Source organism: Mytilus edulis, chromosome 13 (assembly GCF_963676685.1).
Source record: "Mytilus edulis chromosome 13, xbMytEdul2.2, whole genome shotgun sequence".
In the NCBI taxonomy this organism is placed as follows: Eukaryota; Metazoa; Mollusca; class Bivalvia; order Mytilida; family Mytilidae; genus Mytilus; species Mytilus edulis.
Window position 1 is genome coordinate 43,342,932 of NC_092356.1, and position 17,934 is coordinate 43,360,865.

Consider the following 17,934-nt stretch of genomic DNA (forward strand, 5'->3'; position numbering starts at 1 on the left):
GCAATGTGTTCGTCTTAGGATTTTTCGTTTTAATTTAAAAACTATTTAAGGCAACATTTTTCTTTGTAAATATGGCAGCCATGTTTGGTAACAGTTTATGATTTAAACTACTCGTCTAAAAGAGTGGTTCGTTTGACTTCATAAAATTTGTTAGTTTTTAGAGGTTGTAAAACTGTCTTTTGTCGTGCTTTCTATGTCTGGTAATTGTGACAATCAAAGCTGACGCCAGCTAGGATTATTACATTTTAATACATGCTTTAAAAAGATATGTATGATGCTGTCTGTACTTTAAATAGTGGACAAACAGATGGGTTGGAAGTGTTGCATTTTCGGCAAGAAAAACCTATGTAATCTGAAACATTCATAATTACATTTTTTCTAGATTATAACATTACTTTGGAGTCTACAATTAACTGATATCAACAATATCTATTTAAAGGACAGAAGCTTTGTCTTTGCGTCGAAATAGCTGAAATGTATGCTGCTTCGGAACTGCAATCTTCATTATGTCAATAGCATGTATGTGTCATAAGTATTGTTAGTGAGGAAAGTAGGACTTCAATCCTGAAAATAAAAAAAGAATAAATATAAATTATTTAGAATACTGTGGCTACATCTAGTAACGAGGGGGAGGACAGGGGGTACCCTTCTCCCTCCTCCCATCCCTCTTCTCCTTTCTCCTACCACCGTTCTCCTTTCTCCCATTAGAATAAAACATCTCCTTTTGAGACATTTTTTCTTGAAATATTAGAAAAAATTTTAAAAGGAGAGATATTTTATTTTTTCTCCTTTCTCCAACTTTTTCTCCTTTCTTCCAGCCTTCCTCTCCTTTCTCCTACCCCATTTCTCCTTTCTCCCACCCCCTTTCTCCTTTCTCCTACCCCCTTTCTCCCTGTCTCCCTTACCCCTGTCCTCCCCCTCAGTAACATCAACAATCACAAGGACATGCAAATTGGTAAAAACTCAAAATTCTAAACATTCTTCAAGTTGAAAACTGTTTTAAAGTTACCAAAAAAAACTTTTTTTTTTTATTTCTGTTGTTTATTTTAACATGCAACAACTAAATGTCATATAATTCAATTGTAATTCATGTCTTGTTATCAACAGAACTTGCAGTTAAGATTTTCGCTAATATTGTTATTGACTTTGTCAGATGAAAGAAATAATTTTGATTTATCCATGATGTGCCATTACAAATTTAGTCTAAAAGAGCCTTGTTTGTAAATCTTATAACATCTTTTTTATATACATGGAGTGCCGCCATTGTTAAATGGGTATAAAATTTAGAGAAAAAATCATTGCTAGCCAAATTTGTAATGATTACTCAAGGACACGGACCAATATTCTATTGCTGCTTTTTAAGTTCCGTTATTCATATACTTACAATTTATAACAGTTTTATGAAATTATAATTTTTTTTGAAAGAGAAGCGAACATGCATAAAAGTATTGCTATATTTACCTCCAGACTTTTCCGTCGAGGTAACATCATCCTCGTTTTCAGAATTGTTCACCTCCATTCCTCCCTTATATTGAAATCCATCCACACGATTTAACCAGTATGTCCTACCATTAGTGCCAGGAAAAGAAGTCATAAGTTCCTTCTGGAAAAAATAATTAACTATCAATGTTCATCAAACGTTATGGAATCTTTTTTGTACATTAAAAGCACTAAAAGCTGCACCAATTATTCATTAGTAACAAGGCTTATAATTTACTACCCCAAACGCGCGTTTCGTCTATACAAGACTCATCAGTGACGTTCAGATCAAAATAGTTAGAAAGCCAAACAAGTACGAAGTTGACGAGCATTGATGACTTCAAATTCCCAAAAGTTGTGCCGTATACAATTATTGTGTCGATTATATAAACTCGTCAGAGATACCAGGATTATAATTATGAACGTCAAACGTGCGTTATGTCTACAAAAATCTCACCAGTCACGCTCGAGTACAAACATGTAATAAGGTCAAATAAATGTAAGACATTGAAGAGCATTGAATACAGTTTCTTCGAGTTGTATAGAATTGTGGAATTTGCAAAGAATTGGGGTTTTTGTTAACAAATTTTGGCTTTTAAGATACTTCGTTGATGCTACACAATATCAGATAGTTATGCGACATACTATAATCTTAACTATTGTACATATATATAAAATTGAGAATAAAAATGGGAAATTTGTGACGGAGTTAAACATGTTTAGTGAGATCTCGTCCCGCCCCTATACCTCTAGCTAATGTAGAAAAAAAAACACACAGCAATACGCACAGTAAAACTCAGTTTAAAAGTACTCCGAGTCCAATTTCAGAATAGGTACAAAAAGAATGCAAAATAACAATGATACATAAATTAACAAAGGACTACTAGCAGTAACTGACCTGCCAGCTCCAGACCTCAATTAAACTGATTGAAAGATTATGTCTCCATTATATGAAAATCAAACACTATCCATCCCGTTATGGGTTAAGTACCATACCATCATAAAACTTGAAAAGAACATAACCAGTTTCATATCAACAACTGGTTTCAGAATAGTAGTAGATGTTTTTAATGACATGACAACAGTATAGTAACTATATCCCTTCTAAATAAGTCTGTTTAAAGGTTTGGTTAGCTTTTGGGGTAAAAGTCGACATTTATGTGTTCTATAAAGAATATTACCATAAAAGATTGGATGTAGAAAAATACCTGAACGAATTCCAAGGTAACAATCATGTTAAAATCTGCCTCAGAGCGTCAGTCTTGTACAAAGCAGGGTTCGTGTTTTTGTTATGGGCGTATCTAATGTTTTTGTTATGGGCGTTGTTAATGTTTTTGTAATGGGCGTATCTAATGTTTTTGTTATAGGATTATTAAATGTTTTTGTTGCGGGAGTATCTGATTTTTTTGTAATGGGCGTATCTAATATCTTTATTATAGGCGTATCTTATATTTTTGTTAGGAGCGTATATGATGAATATTTAGCTGCATTGTTTTAGACTATACACGTCTCTAAAAGCCAAAAACGCTTAAGTTTTATGCGCATCATTTAAGCTTCTAAATTGTAATTTAATAATAATTGATAGGAATATTTACTCTTATTTCATCATTTTGTCTCTCCTCCATTTCAAATCCACGAATGACAAGCAACATATCTCTTGTCGACTGGCTTAGCTGAATCTTGTTGGCTAAAAACAAAAGAGTTGTATTTGAGATGGATAAAAATTATGATTAAATCGAAATAAGGTTAAATTTCACTAGCAATCATAGTTTATAATATCTCCATATTCTAATATACATATAGGTGTTGTATTACAATTACTTCTATTTTAAAAATTAAATCTTTTATGGCATACTGTTTTTTTTTAAATCTTAACCTATAAAAATGAAATTACCTTTTCTTGCTTCTATATCGCCTAATATGAAAATTAAACTTGTTTTTTTTTAATCTTAACCTACAAAAGAGAACATACCTTTTCCGCATGATTCCATTTTTGATGCTATGCTTACTGCCTGCCCAAACAAACAGAATCGTGGCATCTTCGTTCCCACCACACCAGCTACGACATGACCTTTGAAAAAAGCCTTGAATGAATTAAACCTTTATAAAATGTTTCATCTTTTAATGTCCCATTTAAGGTAGCACAATACAAAGATTGTATAACTCCAACTCCCAAGTTTTAAAATGCTGTAACTTTCTCAATAATGCTTGAAAATTTATAAAAGTGGTAGTTTCGGATAGTTAACAGATTACTCTTTCAAATTAATGCAATGTTAGTATTATGGAATAGTTATGTAACCAATTATAACTGTGTCTAAAATATTTTTCACCAAATTTCCACTTTCAAATGAAATTAGCTTCTACATAGGTATCCCTAGAGGGTTTATTTTATTATATGTTGTTCATATGACCATTATCTACAAAAGTATGTCTCAGATTTCAGATAGAATGTATAGAACAATTTTTACACCTAATCAAACATTATCTTCATTTATGTGGTTATGATGTTTACACTAATTAGAGATTTATGAGAGAATGGAATACCATAAGGACAATTTGAGACAGCCTTTTGAAGCCCATGATGTGTTGATTAAGATTTCGTTAAAATTTTCTGTATAGTTAAAGAGATGATAGAGCTAAATTCATTCAAGTGAACTGACCCAGATTTTGCCACTAATGACATAATAATTGATTACATAATGATTGCATAATAGAAATATTGCAACCATTTAAAAGATTAAGCTTTTATCTATCTATCTATATATACCTCTTTTATCATTTTCTATGCATTCATCAGAAAGTTACAGCATTTTAAAGGTTAGTGATTGGAAGTAAAAAAATCTTTGTATTGTGCTACCTTAAGGTCATTATGTGTTTCGGCCTGTGCGTTCGTTCGTCCGTCCATTCGTTCGTTCGTCCGTCCGTTCGTTCGTCCGTCCGTTCGTTCGTCCGTTCGTCCGTTCGTCCGTTCGTTCGTTCGTTCGTTCGTCCCTCCGTCTGTCCAGCTACAGGTTTAAAGCTTTTGGTTAAATTTTTGGTCAAGGTTGTTTTTTATGAAGTTTAAGTCCAATCAACTTGAAACTTAGTACACATGAATGTTTTATGTAACATGAACTGTCTAATTTCAATGCCACATTAGATCTTTTACCCTAATTTTACGGTCCACTGAACATAGAAAATGATAAGGCGAGTGGGGTTCTGTGTACACATTTTTGTTTTAAACAACAGTTAAAGGGATATTTTTCAGTACCTTTACCACTTCTTGTTCACGTTAGTATGTGTTGAAGGCGATTCTTCAAATTTTTAATGGTATTATTGAAATTTTAACTTCTTCAAATGCGTGAATTCGTTATACATGCATGTTAACAAGTGATCTGTTCAAGATTTTAAACATCCTTATCTAACTCAAGGTAACTCTACATCAGGATATAGTTCAGATGAAGATTAGCTTTCGGAAATGGTTTATCTATTCCTTTGTTGTGTTTGAGCTTTTGATTTTGCCATTTGATTAGGGACTTTCCTTTTTGAATTTTCCTCGGAGTTCAGTATTTTTGTGATAATGATCAAATAAGAAAACTCCTAAGGTTGATGATAGGATATGAACCATTGAAGGGTCTAAGTCCTATTTAATAATGTGATAAATAGGTCAATTGCAAAATGGATCATATCATAAAGCTTCAAATTCTTATAGTTTTTCCATTATGGCATCTGAATAGTGTTATAGAGGCGCAAAGCTTGAGCTTGAACCCATACTATGATGTGTTACTGTCAGCAGATCAAATTATTACAGGTTACAGCCTTCTCAATATAATTTAACCCCCCCCCCACCAAATAGTTTATAAAATATTTATAAAATATGGTCACTTCTGGTCTTTTTCCAAGTGGCAGTAACATCCTTGCTAAAGTTGGATGTCCATTTGACAATGAGGGATGTACAAGTACACAGCCACGTCCGGTAAGAATTTGTAAGTTAATCTATTTTATCAGCAATCAAAGACGGGCTTCAAAGTTATTGTGAAACTGCATATTCTAGAGGTGGCGTGAATCAGATGTGGATACTTAAAAATTCCAAAGATCTTTTAGAGTACATACAATCTAACTCTCTTTCATCTTGTAATAGTTTTAAAACATTTGACTTTTCTACACTTTATACAAGTATTCCACATTCCAACCTAAAAGACAAATTGAAAGAGTTGGTATTGCTTTGTTTCATTAAAATGAATGGCCAACGAAGATACAAGTATCTTGTCTTAGGAAGGGATAAATCCTACTTTGTAAAGGATCACTTTGATTCAAACAACAAATTCTCTGAAACTGACATTATCAAGATGCTTGATTTCTTGATTGACAACATATTTGTTACGTTCGGAGGACGTGTTTTTCAACAGACTATCGGCATTCCACTGGGAACGAATTGTGCCCCTATTCTTGCCGACTTGTTTCTTTATTACTATGAGGCTGACTTCATACAGGAACTTCTTAGGAAGAAAGATAAGAAGTTAACAATATCCTTTAACTCTACTTTCCGCTATATAGATGATGTTCTTTCACTAAATAATTCAAAATTTGGTGTTTACGTCGAATGCATCTATCCCATTGAACTAGAGATAAAGGATACAACAGATACAGTTAAGTCGGACTCATATCTTGACTTGCATCAAGCAATTGACAATGAGGGTTGATTAAAAACAAAACTTTACGACAAAAGAGATGAGTTTAGCTTTCCAATTGTGAACTTTCCATTTCTAAGTAGCAACATTCTAGCAGCACCTGCATACGATGTATATATCTATCAATTGATACGATATTCCCGTGCTTGCATTTCCTATCATGATTTTCTTGATAGAGGGTTGTTGCTTACAAGGAAGCTATCAAATCAAGAGTTCCAAATGGTGAAGTTGAAATCATCTCTTCGTAAATTTTACGGATGCCATCACGAGTTTGTTGACCGTTATGGAATAACCGTTTCACAAATGATATCGGATATGTTCCTTACGTCGTAACTACAATCCCCTTCCCTTTCATAAATGTGACTTACTGAATTAGACTATTTACCGGATTTGTTATCTCATAAGCAACACGACGGGTGCCACATGTAGAGCAGGATCTGCTTACCCTTCCGGAGACCTGAGATCACCCCTAGTTTATGGTGGGGTTCGTGTTGTTTATTCTTTAGTTTTCTATGTTGTTTCATGTGTACTTTTGTTTGTCTGTTTGTCCTTTTCATTTTTAGCCATGGTTTTGTCAGTTTATTTTCGATTTATGAGTTTAACTGTCCCTCTGGTATCTTTCGTCCCTCTTTTAATTCTGAAGCTTGTAGTAGAGAGTGCCACGGTCTCTGTACGTTAATAACCCTTGCAACAACTCTTTTAAGGGTCCGTAGTTGACCTGTTTCAAAGCAATATTTCTATCCCTGTCCAGTATAACCTCGTGTTTCCAGTTACCTCTGTTACATGACCTACCTATTGTATTTATTTTCAAGTAGGTCTCGTCAAGTAATTTAATTTTACCTGAGTGAATTCCTATTCGAATCTTTAGTTTGATTCCAGGCAGATGAGGTACCTCTAGACATTTGACATGGCTGAGTAAGTCCACGGCCAGTGTTGCGATTTCTGAAGCATGGCGTCTTCCATTACACTTCGGAACACCTATAATAAAATGATTAAAGTTTAAAAAATTAATCAGGTCATCTTTCATACTTACAAAAAATAAAGTGATTTATTGCGCGTCGTCTGTATATCTTAAGCAACTTTCATCGGGTAGGGATGAATTCAAAAGTATCGAACGCATAATGTGAAAAGCGCTGAAAGCACACACATCCGAATAGCATATATAGAACTACCATATGAAAATGTATGTCAAATCTTTAGGGGTTTCAATTGAATTGCGTACTTGAAGAGGTTTACAGCACTGTTTGTGTCCTCCATTGTTTTTTTAATGATCTCACATTTCGTTTTGTACACTGTAAGGCATTTTGGGGCATTGCATGAAATCAAAGTCTACTTGCACTATTGCGAGGTTGCTTTATGAAACCTACTCTGATGTGACGTCTAGCTGAAGCCACGTGACTTGGTGGGACGAACCCATTCTGTCTTACCATATATAAAAGTGGTTATAAAAAAGAAAGGATACCAAGGAAAAAACAATAGACTGGGCAGAAGAACCAAACATATAAATAGGGAGACTCTGGGAGTATCTTAACTCCGATTCATGGGAATCCTGTTCTATATTGTCATCGGAGAAATATGAATAATCGTCATTTTAGAGCAAACAATATGGATGTTAACATACCCGACACAACCATGTAAGCATCGCCAATGGTTTCAACTTTATAGACATCATACAAGTCTATCCTCGCGTCAAAACATAAGTACAACGAATTCAACATGTCGACAACTTGTAAGGGTGAACTCGCTGCAGATATGGATGTGAATCCCACTACGTCACTGAAAAACATAGTGGATTCGTTGTACTGTTCAGCATCAATTTGTTCGCCTTTCTTTAACATTTCTGCTACTGATTGAGGTAGCAGCTGGTAGAGAAGCATGTCTGTTCTTTTCTTTTCTTTATTCAAAGCTTTTGTTCTAGATAATAGAGCAGAATATTCAATTTATTGCTTCATGTTACAAACTGCTATTAAAATGCAGAAAACTCATCAAAGGCATCTTTCTTATTCAAACAATTTATTTTGATGATTGGGATAAAGAAATCAATTTTATTTCCTTTCTCTTTTACAGAAAATATATGCATGCATCGGACTCGCATGGTTTACGAGCACTTGTCGGGTTCTTTTTAACTTTTCAAAGCGTTATTAATTTAACGTTAGTTAAAGACAGGTTTATTCATACAATTACGGAATATCTATGTGTTAGAAAGTAAAATTAATTTACCTATTTGCAATGGAAATTGAATATTTTTGAATTTCAGATGTCAGATTGTAAACTGCAAACACAATCAAAGGACAGACAATAAGGATGATTCCAAAGACAATACAAATCGTAATAACACTTTTGAGTTCTTCCTCGGACTCTTTGGCTAAGCTCTGATCAACCGTCAATGCTAGCGCGTTCTGTGTTCGCGTTAGGACTCCCTGATAAATAGTCATATTGTCAAACCACATTTCTGCCTCCTGAATGGATGCAGATTCCCGAGAAAAGTTGTTTGCTTTAATTCTGTTTCTGAACTCTTCAATTCTCACACTGACATTTGGATTCTTGGCCAACTCAGCGTTATAAATGTCAAATGCAATTTGTGAATAAAACCTTGCTGATTCGAATGTTACATTAGCTCTGTCTTGGTTTTCTATAAACAAAAGATACTCTTCTCTCGATTCAAATCCACCTGTGGCATAAAACGAGACACCTAACGCACGTTCTCGTCCAAAGAGCTCGCTAGCTACGATGATTTCCTGGTATGCCACGACATCTTTCCATACGGAACCAGTACTTGATTCACTCACGGAGTCGTAGAGCCATTTTAACAGAACTAGAATTATGTTCGAATAAAAATTTAACTCTCTTTCAACCGAAGGCATATGGACATCTAATTGGTACCTATGTTCGTTTAAATAAGATAAGAACCGCTCTGGAGTTTCCATGTCAGATATGATGTCATCTCCCTTGGGCCAGTTTGATAAATTTTGAATTGCTAAATCTGTATCAGGGTAACGTTGCAACAAGAAATCCTTGGTCACTGGTTTTATATTGCTGACATATAACGCGCTCATATCGCGCTCAAACTGAATTGTACGCAACAGCGCCCCCAATTCTATACTAAATACAAGTAACTGCCGGACATTAGATGAGCTTATATAGTTACCAACAGCTATAGCAAACGTGTTCGCCGTCATTCCAGTGATGACCAAAACTGGTATCAATACAACAGACAACATCTTTATCATCTGTTTTCGTTTTCCAGCATCGGTTATAGGGTTTCCTGTAACAATTAGTCCAATAGTATCAATTTTAACAGTTATAGGGTTTCCTGTAACAATAAGTCCAATAGTATCAATAGGTAATTATGATTAAATCGTAATAAAATCTACGAACTTTTTTTTTAGATAATCAGACAAATAATAAGAATCTCTTATGATCTTATCATTGGCTATTTTAAGATCTTAAATTTTTTGATTTTTTAAAAATCTACCATTATTCTGATCATACAGTTGGGTCTATTTTTTTGTATACGTTGTGTTTGCACATGTTGATTGACTTGTTGCTTAAACTGTTTTTGGTTTGAGAGAATAGCTACGGTGTGAAAATACAAATGACAAAAGCATGAAAAGTCTTATGAAATGACAATGACGGTCCGTGGTTTCAAAATACCCGTCATTCTTTAATTAATACTACCAAAATCTATATTATGAAATTTTAATAGAAAATAGACCGTCCTACCTCTTCAAACGGCATCACATTTGGTTATTAAGATAATAACACAATGTGGACTATTGTACCCCTATTTTTGACATTTTTGTCTCGCCTTGACGGAGTCAAAAAGCGAGACATAGGTATGCTGTTTCCGGCGTCGGCGGCGGCGACGGCGGCGATGGCGTCAACAATGTATTAGTTTGCGATTAGGTCTAGTTTATGGTGAACCAAAAATGGTGGGTCAATCATATTTGGTATGCAGTTGTATAAGCATTGGCACATCTCATTTCCATGGAGATCACATCTCATTTACATGGAGATAATTTGGCCTTGCCCCCTCAGTCATGGTCTATTGACTTCAAAACTTTTGCTTAATTTCATGTATTAGTTTGTGATTATGTCAGTTTATGGGGAACCACATGTGGTAGGTCAATGATATTTGGTATGCAGTTGTATAAGCATAGACATATCTCATTTCCATGGAGATAATTTGGCTCCGCCCCCTTAGTCATGGTCTATTGACTTTGAAAATTAAGCTTAGTTATCATGTATTAGTTTGTGATTAGGTCAGTTCAAGGGGAACGATTAGTGGTAGGCCAATGTAAATTGGTATTCAATTGTATAAGCATTGGCACATGTCATTTCCATGGAGAATATTTGGCTTCATCCCTCAGCTACAGTCTAATGACTTTGAAATTTATCTTAGTTTACATGTATTAGTTTGTGAATAGATCAGTTTAAGATTAACTGCTAATGTTAAGTCAATTATATTTGGTAAGCAAATTTATTGGCATTTGCAAGTATCGTTTCCATGGAGATTATATTGCCCCACCCCCTCTTCATGGTTCATTGACTTTAAAACTTTTTACATAGTTTACAAGTGAATGTTTGTATTTAGGTGTGGGAACAACTTGTAATAAGTCAATGGTATTTGTATACAGTTGTATTAGCATTGGCACATCTCATTTACATGGATATTGTTTAGCCATGTAACTCAGTCATGGTTCGTTGACTTTGAATATTTGCATAACTTGTGTAAGATGTTGAAGTATTGCTATTTTGATTTCAACATTTGCATAATCAAAATTACAAAAAGGCGAGACATATCTCTGTGATAACAGTTTATTACCTATTTTGTCTGTTTGCTTTGTTCACACATTGTTTTCAATAAATAATGGAATTTTATACGACTATCATACAAATGAGAGGTTTAGCTAGCTATAAAACAAGGTTAAATCCATAATTTTCTATATATAAGAAAATACCTGTCCGAAATATGACAGTTGTTTTCCATTCGTTTGATGTGTTTTCGAATTTGATTTTGCCATTTGATTATGGACTTTCCGTTTGGCATTTTCCTCTGAGTTCAGTATTTTTGTGATTTAACTTTTTAATGAAATTTTTTAAAGAAAATTGACCAACCTCTACAAACGGCATCACATTTGGTTGCAGCTTGTCTTGCATTGATCATCTCCATAATATGATCGTTCAGTTCAGATGGTGACAGAGATAGGTTGGAGGCATTAGACAGCGACCTACCGACTCGAACATCGCCAGGATGAATTTTCCGACAGGCATTCATAGTTTATGATTATCTGAAATAATTGTTATGAGTTACAATTTATGACTAAAATTAGCAAAGACCCATCAAAACAACATTTGATACAAAAATTTAACAATACTTTTAGATATTTGGATGATATATTGGCTCTAAATAATGACGACTTCAGTATGTATACTAAAGAAATTTATCCTGTAGAACTTACTTTATATAAAGCTAATGATAACAATGACCACTGCCCTTTCCTCGATCTTGATATCTATATCATAAACGGGAAGCTTAATACAAAAATTTATGATAAAAGAGATGATTTTTCATTTCCTATTGTTAATTATCCATTTTTAGATGGTGACGTTCCCTTGTCACCATCTTATGGTGTTTATATATCTCAACTTGTACGATTCGCTCGTGTATGTAACAATGTATTAGATTTTAGCGAGAGAAATTTATGTATTACTGAAAAATTATTACACCAGGGTTTTCGATATCACAAACTGGTCAAAACATTTACTAAATTTTATCACCGGTATAACGAAATAATTCGTAAATATAACTCAACATGCAGACATCTTATACGTTCAGGTATTTCACATCCAAAATTTTATGGAAATATTCTTTATAAAGCACAAAAATGTCAGTATTCTCCTCAGAAACTAACAAAACCTTTAAATAGACTTATTAAAAGGGGATATAGTTACGATACTGTTGTCAGGTCATTAAAGATTGCATATTTTGGCTTTAACATTGATTCACTGATAGGGTCTTTGCATCGGAACTAAACACATTTATTTCTAAAAAAAACAGTTGTTGGCATGACACGGGTTATGTTCTTCTCATATATATTATGATAGTATGATACTAAACCCCTAACGGGAGGGATTGTACCTGATATTCATATGATGAAGACATAATCTTTCAATCAGTTTAATTGAGGTCTGGAGCTGGCATGTCAGTTAACTGCTAGTAGTCTGTTGTTATTTATGTATTATTGTCATTTTATTTCTTTTCTTTTGTTACATCTTTTGACATCAGACTCGGACTTCTCTTGAACTGAATTTTAATGTGCGCATTGTTATTCTTTTACTTTTCTACATTGGCTAGAGGTATAGGGGGAGGGTTGAGATCTCATAAACATGTTTAACCCCGCCGCAATTTTGCGCCTGTCCCAAGTCAGGAGCCTCTGGCCTTTGTTAGTCTTGTATGATTTTAAATTTTAGTTTCTTGTGTATAATTCGGAGTTTAGTATGACGTCCATTATCACTGTACTATTATACATATTTTAGGGGCCAGCTGAAGGACACCTACGGGTGCGGGAATTCTCGCTACATTGAAGACCCATTGGTTGCCTCCGGCTGTTGTTTGCTCTATGGTCGGGTGGTTGTCGCTTTGACATATTCACCATTTCCTTTCTCAATTTTATCAGTATACAATGTAAAAATAACAAGTTGTATGATTGCCAATGCGGTCACTCTACACCAAAGACCGTATGACATAGAAATTAACAACTATAGATTATCGTGCGGCCTAAAAAGGTGAGCATCGTCAGGCTGAATTTTCGTACAGGCATTCATAGCTTATGATTATCTGAAATATAGTATACAAGTATTGTTTGTTGATTGGATGGTGGTATTCAAATCATTCTAAATAGTTTAAAAAATAAAGTTAGAGTCATATGGTATTTCAATAAATTATATGACCATTAAACGAAAGTTTTCTATCTCTAGTATTACATGTATTACATAATTTCTCTGATGTTACTAACGGATAGGCATTGACAATATTCGGCTTTGTAACAGGTACATAAAAACTATTTTGTCAATTCCCCATACTATCTATAATGGTGGATAATTGATCGAAAAACTTTGAAATTTAAATGAAATAAATTGAAAATCTTACCTTCGTTTTATATCGTCTTTATATTAAATTTAACGACATTTTGTTTAACAATACGTGACTTAATATATGTTACCATGGAAACCTAAATAACTATGAAAATCTTTGCAGGATGGTTATTAACACCTTACATTTTCACTGGTTATAGCAACAACACCTACAAATAACTTTAAACCTCTTGTCTCTCTTATCTGTTTTATAATGATTTTTTAATATTACCATGCAAAAAACAAATAATAAAAAAGGAGGTAGGGCCACTGTCTCCTGAATTTGTTTTACACCAGGGCTATCTTCAAAAAGTCTTGCAAACTTTACCAAAACATTTTAACTGCACATGTTAGACAGCTTCGTGTATTTACTTGGCGGGCCTAACAACTTTATGAGATATTTCTGAACGTATAACCAAATTTCCCATACTTGTAGTACCTAATAATTGCCAAAACATAATTTTGTTGGATTTTAAAAAATAAAAAAGAATTTTACAAAAAAGATTGGTTAACGCATCTGACATTCTTAACGTATCAATGCTTTATTTGACTTTCAAACATACAAATTATTCATGTTGGTAAAAATTGTTCTACTTTATTTCGTGATTACTCATAGAATATAATGATATTACACTATGCTTTGGGTCTACAAATATTGGGCGCATGCAAGTATCAACAAAATAATTTACCACACTTTTTGTAAATATGAATAACACCTTTCATGTAAATATTTATCTGGTACTTGAAAGAAATCAATATATCCCACTTACTAGTATGTGTGAAAATAAACATATATTGCCATTGTTTGTAGAAAAAAAATGAATTTTCTATCTCTCGACTGTAAAGTCCCTTTCATGATAATTTAGTTAAAACTTTGATCTAATTACGATAGCATTTAAAAGCAGAACGAAGGGCTTTAGTGCACCTCCCCCTATAAACATTCAAATACAATTCTGTATAAAAAAAAAACAATCATAGCACTGACTTACTTTTATAGATATGTGTAAAATTGTTGTCGAATCTTAAGGTATATTATTAAGAGTCTCGAAAGTTGCAATTTCAGTTGGTTTAAAAATGTTTACCATGCTAGTGAAATAAATCTATGGGAAATTGGCCTTGTCTATTTCAACATTAGTTGAATAGTCATTTTATGATCGTACTTTGTCGCAATTTGTCGTAATTTGTCGAAATACCATTTTTTTTAAAAGTCAATTGGTGAATTGTGTGAAAAAATAAGTTCGGGGTCTCGTTAGTGATAGCTGTGGAACGGTAGCTCTTAATGTCTTTGTGGTGTTTTATGACCTAGAGCTAAGGTTTTGCTCAGTGCTACCTTAATGAATGCTTTTGATAGTTTTTTTTATCTTTGTTCATGAGAAGAATTTGGTATTAATAAAAGGTTCATTCCCTCTATTCCCACTTTTTATAAATCTGGTAAGAAAAGGTAAAATTTCATGTGGGAATAGAAGGAAAACTTGTGCAAACAAAGGATTATACTGTACAAACATTTTTTAATCAACTGTTAATTGACCAGGTTTTTTTTTATTAGAACAGGTAATAAGTTATTTTTGCATCTGTTTAAATTCTGTTTTTTTTTTAAACAAGATAAATAATGAAGTAAAGTTAACAGTTTTCACCCATTATTTTACATCTTTGATTATTGGTCCAAGTAATTATATTTAAAGTAGACTTTTATTCCACATCTTAAGCCAACAGGAATCACCAAAAGCATTAAATTATCGTTTATTTAAAGTTACTTTGGAGTTTGAGAAACATTTATTTTGGATGACCGGCAGATATCCTTATTTCTTAAATTTGGAACTTTGAACATGAAATCTCCAAAAGAAACTGGAAGATGGCAAAACATAGAAAGAGAAAACAGAAAATGTGTATTGTGTAATTCAGATGCCATTGGTGATGAATACCATTACATTTTTAATTGTTCAGCTTTCGATAATTATAGAAAACAATGTATTGCATTTTACAATTATTATTATAGAAATAGAACAAACACATTGAAGTTTTATGACTTAATGATCATGAATTCCCCAAAATGTACAGAACTGAACGAACTTTGTAAACTTATTAAGGAAATCAATAACAAATTGAACTTTTCTGGGTGAACAATTGTGAATGCCTCTATCTACATTCATACATTATTTATTTATGTAATTGTATTGAAATATGTATAATTATCTCTATACCTTTCTGTAATTTGGTTTGTGAGAATAAAGATATATATATATACATATAAGATTATACTTGGTTATATTATTTATATCATGATTTATTAGTAAAGCAGACAATTTTTTTAAAGTTACAAATTCAAAGATTTAAAAATAAATCTGACTCCAATCTATTTATCATAATTTTTCTTCATTTTTAAGTACAAATTCAAAAGTTTAAAAATAAATCTAACTCCAATCTATTTATCATAATTTTTCTCTATTTTTAAGTATTAATTTGATGAAAAAAGAAACATATTACAAATAAACAAGGTATTATACCCAAACAGTGTACCAAATATGTTATGCTTTAAAAAAAAAATACAGGAAAATCTTAGGTGAAATTCTAATTAACCCTGATTGTTATAAAAACAAATTATTTATCAAAACATCTATTGTTATTTGCAAGTGGGAATAGAAGGAATGGGCAGAATCAATTTGCGCCAATTGCAGTTTTGAAAAGGTATTAATTGCGCCACTCTCTTTTATTTTGATGGTATTAATTGCGCCAATAAATGAAATGAAATTGCGCCACATTTACCTGTTAATATTTTTTACCTATATCATACCTGTACATGTTTTACCTATATCAAGACAAGACAAGACAAATACTTTATTAAAGTCTCGCCCCTTGTTACATATAAAATATACAGCTTTTTAAAACACAAGTTAACAACAAGAGCCACTCTATAAAGAGTTTTGAGAGACTATAAAACATTTTTTTCTTAAAAATATAATGCAAATACAAGTCAACTATCACGAGTATAACATACATTTTCGCTTTATTAAAATTTCATAGCAGATTTTGGCAGTATAAAATACCATATTTTCATTTGTAAAAAGAAATATATTTTTTTCATTATCAGTGTCCAGCAATTAGAACGTCAAATTTTGAGAACTGCGTGTAAAAGAAAAGCAACCAATGTGTTGTCAGAGCGACCTTAAAAAATAATAAATTCAGAGATCTTCAAAATTGAAGAAGAAAATTTAGAAAAGAAAGATTTAAAATATGTGTGTCAGTCTATGTATAGAGAGAGAAGAAAACTGCGTCCCACTTAATCTAAAAATCGAGCAGAATTTCACAGAATATTGGATGATATTGGTGTTGTTACAAACAAAGATGATGACTTTGTATTGTGTAACGATCCAGAAAGCGGTATAATTTTATTAGGATGCGAGGCTAATTTGAAATTTCAATGTACAATGTCAGAGGAATTTTTTGCTGTTGGTACCTAGTCAATCATTTAGTTGTTATATATAAATAAAAATATATAAAATTGGCGCAATTAGATGATTATTTTATTGGCGCAAATGATACCTATAGTTTTGAAAATTAGGTGGCGCAAAAGCGGTATTGGCGCAATTAAGTTGTGGCGCAAATGAGTTACTTTTTGGCGCAAAAAGATATCGCCCGAAGGAATAGTAATTTTAAAAAGTGGGAATAGGAGGAAGACACCGATTTTCGGTACTCTCTAGACTTTATGGCGATTTAGAGCTTGGGACATTGTATATATAGTCAGACACTAGTTTGTTGTTTGAGGCCGTTTGCTGACCTCGAGATTTGTGTTTGTTGTTGATGCTTCTGATTTGCTCTCTCGTTGACGATTGCACTACATCTCTTTTGTTCTTTTACAAATTTATTACATTTTCAAATAGAATTTTCAAAGCATAAAGAGACTTAACATAAGACATATTTCAGTGATCAGGAGAAAGTGTGCAAGATATTTATTTAACGCAAATGGTTCAACACTAGGTTGGCAGTGTCTAGCACAGAGAAGTATCAATTGTAGAAATTGTATGCTATATCGAATTCACCACCCCACCAGCTTAAACATGTAGCAACCGACAATTACCTAATAAGTATACATAAGGCATTATTATGACAGCAGAACAAGAGGCAAACAGCAGAATACATAAACTCTTTCTTAAGGGAAATCTCCTGCAAGCCAACTCAGTCGCTACAGCCACAATAGGATTAAAAAAAAACTCGCATTGTCTATTTGAACCAGAAATCATGTTACCTGAATTCGAACTACGGGAAATTTGAAATTATAAAAACTTTCATTGTCTATTTGACCCGAAAAGAAAATGACTTCGAAATAAAATTGAAGAAGAATGTCCGGGTGAGTACTTAAAATCAGAAATTCTTTGAGATAGAAACATACAACTAAATACTACAGATAAATACTACAGCTATGTACTAGACAAATCTTTCTAATCACAGGCACTTGTCTCAGAAAAAAATGTTATATCAAGATATATAGGGGGAAAATATTCTGAGACAAGTGCCTGTGTTTCTAATCCAGGACTAATAGTTGTAACTGATTAGTACAAAACAAATATGTCTTGTAAAGCGTCTACGTATTAATAATCGCAAAAAAAATGGTGTTGCACCTCAGGGAATAAATAATTATTTAAATTCAACA

General features: G+C 33.0%; 1 protein-coding gene across 1 annotated transcript; it reads right to left on the reverse strand.

Annotated features, from left to right (window-relative positions):
• Positions 1–340: 340 nt before the first annotated feature.
• LOC139501754 (uncharacterized) lies at positions 341–11,427 on the reverse strand. The gene is made up of 8 exons (XM_071290898.1): positions 11,268–11,427; positions 8,370–9,414; positions 7,771–8,063; positions 6,990–7,127; positions 3,452–3,550; positions 3,075–3,166; positions 1,462–1,603; positions 341–564 (listed from the first exon to the last, which is right to left on the reverse strand). The coding sequence occupies exons 1-8, from the start codon at positions 11,425–11,427 to the stop codon at positions 539–541; spliced, it is 1,995 nt and encodes a 664-aa protein (XP_071146999.1). The 3' UTR covers positions 341–538.
• Between the last annotated feature and the right edge of the window lie 6,507 nt (positions 11,428–17,934).

Bases quoted from the DNA above. Each gene is read 5' to 3' on its own strand.
- LOC139501754 (XM_071290898.1), bottom strand. From the start codon at position 11,427: ATGAATGCCTGTCGGAAAATTCATCCTGGCGATGTTCGAGTCGGTAGG. The intron at 9,415-11,267 runs GTTGGTCAATTT...TAATTGTTACAG, and splicing joins ATGTGATGCCGTTTGTAGAG to GAAACCCTATAACCGATGCT. The intron at 3,551-6,989 runs GTAAAATTAAAT...CTTTTTTCAAAG, and splicing joins TCGAATAGGAATTCACTCAG to GTCATGTCGTAGCTGGTGTG.